The sequence below is a fragment of the Adiantum capillus-veneris genome, chromosome 26 (genome assembly GCF_014529385.1).
Source record: "Adiantum capillus-veneris isolate H3 chromosome 26, ASM1452938v2, whole genome shotgun sequence".
Classification (NCBI taxonomy): domain Eukaryota; kingdom Viridiplantae; phylum Streptophyta; class Polypodiopsida; order Polypodiales; family Pteridaceae; genus Adiantum; species Adiantum capillus-veneris.
This window is the reverse complement of record NC_140956.1, coordinates 29949810-29957320: the sequence shown is the minus strand read 5'-3', so window position 1 is coordinate 29957320 and position 7511 is coordinate 29949810. Positions and strand designations below refer to the sequence as shown.

The following is a 7511-nucleotide window of genomic DNA, read 5'->3' as shown; positions in this document are numbered from 1 at the left end:
CACTCTGCGTCATGAGGTTCAAACAAAACTTGTCAGCCTGCTCTGTCGCGAACCATCCCGCCTGGCTTGCTTCTCTCTCGGGCTTGCATCACGCCAGGGTTGGGAGCCGCCCTGCGTGGCTCTGCCGCTTACTTCCTCCTTCGCTGTTGCTACACGCCGTTGCTTTCTGCTCGCTGTCTTTGCTATTTGATCAGATAGATAATCTTCGCAAGATTTTGCATATTTCGCTATTTTTTGAAATGAGGACATACTCATTTCTACACAGATTCCTGTGTAGAGTCTCATCGCTCTCCTTCCTAGGACCTCCATTTGTAAAAGGGATAGATTGAGAATCGATCTCATACCCGAAAACACGAGTAGCCTAACTTCGATTCCTCTAACCAAGAGCGCCAGCAGGTCGACGCGTGAACTACTCAATACATAAACTTTAAAATAGATATATGCTTTTGCCCGCCAGTTAGTTCTCTTGCTTCAACCCCGCCTCAAGCTCCTGCTGCTTCGTCCCCGCCTCACCCTCTTGCAATGTATTTGCCTACGCCTCCTGTTCCTTCTTTCCCCTCCCTCTTCTTCTTCTCTTTTTTTTTTCCCTATGCAGTATCGTCACTGATTCGCTTCTTTCTTTCTTTTTTTGAAATCGTTGTCACATATTGAATCATTTCAGCTTTATTGATTGGTATTAGTGCTTTGATGTTTTGGTAGCTGTAAATCACTTGCTGGGCGTTTTGAGCTGTCTACACTTAGTTGGTTACTTTACCCTGACCTCACCAACGGCATTGTAAAAGGTTAGGGTTAAAGTCCGTCAGTATAGACAGAAGTCTGAAGCTCGTAGTGCCCCGGCGATGGCAGGTGCAGGGATAGGTGCGGCGGCACGGTTAACGACAATGATGATGATGCTGATGTACAGCGTGCAGGGCGCTTTAGCATCGGCCAGAGAATGGAGCGTTCAGGAGGAGATTGCGGGTAAGCAGGAGTCAATTTTGCACACAAAGCTGGCGCGGAAGCTGCAAGAGGGCACCATCACATGGCCCTTCTATATAGGGATAGGATTTGCAGCGGTTGCATCCGTGGTTGGGATAATGGTGGCTTTGGATGCGATGGCGGTGTGTATAGTGTGGGCGCTAGGGTTCAGATCGCAAGGCATAGCTGCAGGGTCGAGGGCAGCGGCCATGATGAGCACGTATGGGGGAAATGTAGAGGCTGGAAGCGTCGTGGCCAATTTCCAGAGCGTGGGCGCGCTGGGTGTGGCGGGAGTGAGCACATGCGGCCGTGTTGCTGTGATGCTCTGCCTGGTGCTGGCTGTCGGACTCATCATCTACTTTGTGGGAATTAAGGTGCTTGTGCATGCAGATGATGATGGGTCTGGATCAACTATTTCGATGGAGCTGATGTGAGTGAGGTGTGGCAGTCCCTTGACAAGCTTTGTAGCATGGTCCTCACTCATCGCGACTCTCTTCTGCGTAAGTATTCTGCTCCTTGAGCTTGATAGATTGGGGGACGCCATGGTTAATCATCCCACTCGTGTCATGTTAATTATTACTCGTGTCATGTTAAGTATGTTAATCACCATAGCTAGGAAGTATGAGTGGATCTTATAGTTTGAGAAAAGTGATCCTCAATTCATCCTTGAGCTGATTCATAAGTCGATTTAGTTGGTTGAGAAGAGAATAAGAAGATAAAAATTTGCTTCAAGCTACATGGCAAATAGTGTAAATTCGCAAAAAATGCCACGTTTTTTTCGGAGAGATGTCCTATGTAGAATATATAAAAGGGATAAATGTATGTTTGGATTTTTTTTTTTAACAAAGAGTCGCACTGGCTCTATAGATGAGTGCATAGATAGTGCCATAAACAAAAGTCAAAGGCTCTTTCTTCAACATGTGGTTCATATATAATATGTTTGCATACTCAAAATAGTTTTTGATGCCATGTTCTCTTCTTACCATAAAAATGCGTTTCTTCATGAATAAGAAAGCCAAAAGATTACAAGAGGGGGATTGTACATGGCACTATAAGCTAAGGAGGGCAAAATACAATGAGGTAATCCTTACTCTTATGACTGCAAGAAGCTACTCTCCTCAATTATGCTATGAAGATTTTAGCGTCCTTCATTAAGCGCTTGTTGATGCTAATAATGTCCGAGGCTTTAACAAGGGCATTGCTACTGTGGCTCAAATGCTTCATTAGATTACAAATAGAAAACTAGGATTGTAGTGCAATTTGTCTATCTTAGTTTTTGGAAGGTGGATTAAGACGTAGGGGTTGACTGGTCCAGTTTGCTTAATTTTTAGTTAGCACTCTCTAATGATATAGGGCTAAAGCTTGTACAATTCTCTTAAGTTTGCTACCTCAACAAGATTATAGATAGTTTTTTTATAAACCTTAAAGTCTATTGCTCTTATACAAGTTGCTGCCGTCTCATGATGTGCTTATAATTATGCATCTATGTTAACCACTTGATCAAGCTTCAAAACACCAATTAAACAAAGCAAGTCGTTTGATACATCACGTGTTTAGTACCACTCGTTATGACTATTGAGAATTTGATCAGAGGCATTGAGAAACGAAAGGGTGGCATTCAGAAAACAATCATGTAGGGGTGCGGGGTGCACACGACGAGTGTGTTAATTTTGTGAGCTTGCGATTATGAGCTTACTTACAAAACTTAGGTCTTTTAAACTTTTAGGTTCGACGAGGCACATTTTTGAAATGTGTGTCAAACAAGTGATTCCTTGATTTTTGAGCACTCAGTAGTGAGGACTCACAAGATCTCCAAGAGAATTTATGGACCCCCACAAAATTGACCACACCTACCGATAACCCAATAAAAATCCAAATGGGTGCCAATTCTAAAAGTGTTTAATTTTTTCTTGTAAATTTATGTAGTTCTTTTTATTGCCTTAATATGTTAGGCGTTGATGTATCACTGTGTTGACAATGCACTTGCCATAGCTACTTGTTTTAGTTCTAATTTTATATCATTTCCTCTTTTTTTTTGAGAAAACCATCTACCACTTGGGAATCAACGAGTATTGGCATACAATTGTAATTATCAAGTAGACTCATTCTTTTTTTTTTTAAGACAAAATGCTCAATTGAGCTTGAATTGCTTAACACTTAAAAGGTTACAGAGAGCCTTGTCATATCCTTTGCCTTGGGTTTCCAGGAAAAAATACATCGGGGGGGATGACCATCCTTACTAGCCTTACTTAATTAACTTGCAGTTCTTATTACAATGTATTTTCCACCATCACGTTTCTAAAATAAAATTGGAGTTATGTAGTCAAAGCAAAACTTCTTCCATTGGGAATTTGATCTATTTGAATAAAGAACAATATATAAAAGATGAGTCAAAATACCTTACCAATTTAAATGTGACAACGAAAGAAATGCTCTATAGAATTGGCAAAATGTATAGCTACATATACATATGTTTTTTCTCCTCGTCAAATGTGCTATATATACATATGTTTATTCTGTTGGTTTTGTTTCTCTTTCTTCTTCTAGATTTCAATACCAAGCCAAAAATGATCTCTATATCAAGTTCATAAAGAGGGTTGTGATGCAAGGTCACTTTGTCGGTCCTTTTTGGACCAATGAGCATGGTGTGTTGCCCTATGCAAAAAGCTAGCAAGGATTATTTGATTTTACTGCCATATTTAGCTAGATCCACTGGATCACAAGGCTAGGATTATCATCCTTATCTACTATGCACTATGCGCTAACATCTGATTCGTTCCAGACCTCCATAAATGGACTTCTCAGCCTAGTCTTCTTGGCATATCATGTGATAAAAGAAGTTAAATATGCATGCTTCATGGTTCCTAAACTTCTTTGTGTATGCCCCTACCATGGCACAAGCTTTATAAATCAAACAAGAGTCTTGATTTATGGGAGATTAGGTTAGTTCACAAATTCTACATCCTTGCCTATTAAGACAAAACATGCAAAGAAAATTCCCCACCATATAGTACACTAAGCGAGGATATGGTGTGTGCATACATGTGACCATAGGATTTGGCATACAAACTTTCCAAAGCAATATCCATCTCGATGGTATTGTCATTTTATTCTCTATTTGTTAATGCATGCATAAACCTCGGAGTGCTTTCGTAGCACATTCATTTGAAAGGGGCCGGCTTGGAAGCTATAGCCACCTAAAAGAGCACCACTTTTCAAGTACATACCTAGGTGGAGAGGTATGTGCCTCACTAGAAAAAGTTTATCCTTATGTCCATGTCACACAAATAAGAGGCTCGTTTAGGCATTACTTGATGCACATGTGATCATATTTGACAACCATTTGAAACTTGATAAAGTTCATCTCTTCAGTACATCTCTAGACTAGTGAATACACAACTAAGAAATGAACAAGCCGACGTGCCTTTGATTACTCATTCATATCCAAACAAGAGAACCAAAAGCATGGTCATCCTCGAGGGTGGGTCGGGGACACAACCCTAATGAAGCATTTGGTAGTGCTCCCTTATATAGAAAACAACCATTCATTCACAACCTATAAAGAGAAAACCAAAAACATATGCATCCTTAGGAATGTGTTCAGAACAAACAAAATAAAGCATATAGTAGTGGCTCCTTCATATTTGCAAATGTTACATTCAAGGATTGTGATCTTGTGAGTTAGAATATGGAGCGAGCTTTATTTTTTGGATGGCTAATGCACCATTGTTGCTTACCTCCTTCGCCACCAAAGCCACCCACTCTTCTCCTCCACCCTCTCCTTCTCTTTGCCTCCTTTGTCACCATCTTCGCCTACCCCCTCTCATCCTCCCTATTCATCTACCACTACTCTCTTACTCTCGCCCTTCCCCTGCCTCCACTTCTCTTTCTCACTGACATCTTCCCTCTCTCCCTCTCTCTCTCTCTCTCTCTCTTCTTAACCTGCACCACTCACACTACATATGTCTCTAGCTTTCTCCCTCCTTTTACTCCATGTTTCTTTCTCACTCTTCTCTCTTTTTTCCATTCTTTCTCCTGTGTCCTCCCTCCCTTGCACAATCCTCTCTCTCTCTCTCTCTCTCTCTCTCTCTCTCTCTCTCTGTGTGTGAAGTAGGGTTTTTGAGTGGCCGGGGGAGAAGTAATGCACGAGCTCGACGTGATAGTATCTTGTCAATGTGCTCTTTCAACTCGCTGCCCGGCGCATCTGCGTCGTTCGGCAACACCTTTGCTAGTTGCACCACCACAAATTTCAATATGCCCTCAGTCAGAATACCAGGTTTCTGTCACATTTTCCACAAGCGCTGCAGCTCCACCATTACTCACGACAAGCTGAGCGAGTAGTGGACTTTGGAAACACATCAGCTGCCACAACAACCTACAGATGATCTTCTGCACATTCTTTCTTTCCACGCATTTCCTGGAGTGGTGAGCCACCTTCCATCTGAGTTCAATCCTTAAAACGGCGGCCTCACATGCACAAGTGTATGTGCGAATCAAATGAGCTACAGTCCTATGAAATTTTGATCAAACATCCGCACCAACCGAGCTACTGAGTAGTCATTGTGGCAGTGTCCCACAGCTTTGCATTGAGAGATTCTTCTATTTGAAAAGCCGCAAGGACAGTGTCCCACAGGTTTGCACACAGCCAAGCTTCAAGGGTTTTTTTACAGTCAAGGTCCACTCGAGTCATGTCTTCCTTCAACACGCCTACCCCCATCACACGCAACGGTTTTCTTGTTGTGGCAGTTGCACCCAGAAAGGATCCCGCCGCTCACCAGGACGCGAGGATCACGGCCCTAGAGACTCGGATCCAAGCACTTGTTTTGGAGAATGCTACACTTAAAGAACGCTTCGGTAAGCTCGAGGATGCGGCAAAGAAGAATGAAACTCTACTCGCAGAAAAACATGAAGTCGAAGCTTCTCTCAATGAGAGTGTCAAGACAGCTCAGCAAGAAGCCAAAGAAGCATCACATAAGAAGATCGACAGTGAAATTCAAGCAGCTTTATAAGAATGCCACCTACAAGAATCCCTTGCCCTCAAGATTAGAATTGGAGGACTCTCCTCACCATGGTGCACCGAGGAGGACACCCTTGAAGAAGCCATCACCAAGCTCAATGACACTCTTTAACCAATCAACATCGAACCCGACATTGTCTCTTGGATCGACGACACGCATAGGCGTGTACCACATGGCCAATGCATTCGAGCACTTTCAAAAGCAAATAAGAACGGACAAGGCTGCTACGCCAATCCTACCACCTCAAGGGGACAAAGCTTTGGATTGCCGAGGAATTGACTACAAACCAACTCAAGCATAAAGCAAACGAGCTTAAGAAGATGCATGAAGCTCATAAGCGAGGTAAATGGACAGTCTACCGTGGTGGTAAAGCCATCATTCATAGCAGTTTCAAACTCCCAAGCCAGCTCCCCCTCCACCTGACACCGCTTAGGTTTTGATTTTGATCTTGTTACTACACTTTTTCCTTCCCCTTTAATGGACCCTCAGCCCCTAATTGATATGTGTCTAACGCCTCCACCCTTTTCCTTCCCCTTTAATGGACCCTCAGCCCCTAACTGATATGTGTCTAACGCCTCCACCCCACAAGAACGGATGTAATGTTTTGTTTTGGTCTCATAGGTCATATTCGACCTCCGTGGATGATAATTACATCTCTCTCTCTCTCTCTCTCTCTCTCTCTCTCTCTCTCTCTCTCCTTGGCATTGGGGCAATGGACAAGAGTCCCATCAACTACTATGCACATCATGCTCACTGCAAGTTTGAGAGTCTGAGTATCACACAATACTAGAGTGCTCAGATCTTGTTCACATGGTAACATCCTCTTCTTCATCCTCGTCCTCTTCATTTGTTGTGGTTTGAAACTCGGAAGGTTCTTTCTTATCTTCACCTCACCATTGAGCTCTAAATCCATCTCTGTCTCTTCACTATCTGTGATGCCTACTTTCTAGAGCTCTGTCCTCTTGTTTGTATGGAGCTAGGTGCTGATGAAGGACCTGCTACCGTTCGGACAACATGCTTTGACTTGTGCAAAACATCAATCTGAGAGTTGGCCGATGGTAGTTGGTTGATCATTCCGAGGGATTGATAATCTATCTTGTAAGCACTAGCCCTGCGTTCATGTATCTTTTGTTTTTTTCATTGCTCTTCATGTTTGCTTTAACCAAAATCTCAAGGATGTAGTTCCCCAAGTCACATCGGACCACTCTTTGTTCAGAAAGCCACATTGCCATGACTACTGCAATGTGCAAGTTCAGCTCTATATACCTTGGCGGATTCTGTAATTTGAGATGCCGAGAGATCAACCAAAATGGCAGCTCTGTTTCTGAATATACCAAGTCCTTGTAGGTGAACTTATGGTCTTACTACTTCATGAATGCTTTGACGTTGTCTATGGCCTTTGTTTTGAGCAACAAGTTGTGATTTTCGAAAGGTAGGTGGAATTCTTGATTGATAAGATTAGTGGTGATCCGAACCGTAATTGTCTCCCCATCCTTATTGGTTAGTATAGCCTCGCCATTGTGCTGGATAGAGCTC

General features: G+C 42.8%; 1 protein-coding gene across 1 annotated transcript; it reads left to right on the top strand.

Moving 5' to 3' along the window:
* The first annotated feature begins 729 nt into the window (after nt 1-729).
* LOC147423189 (uncharacterized) lies at nt 730-6628 on the top strand. Its single transcript, XM_086502085.1, has one exon. It carries the CDS (start codon nt 840-842, stop codon nt 1389-1391), a length of 552 nt encoding a protein of 183 aa, XP_086358211.1. The 5' UTR covers nt 730-839; the 3' UTR covers nt 1392-6628.
* The last annotated feature ends 883 nt before the right edge of the window (nt 6629-7511 follow it).

Excerpts from the sequence above, each read along its gene's own strand:
- LOC147423189 (XM_086502085.1), top strand. The coding sequence starts at position 840 with ATGGCAGGTGCAGGGATAGGTGCGGCGGCACGGTTAACGACAATGATG.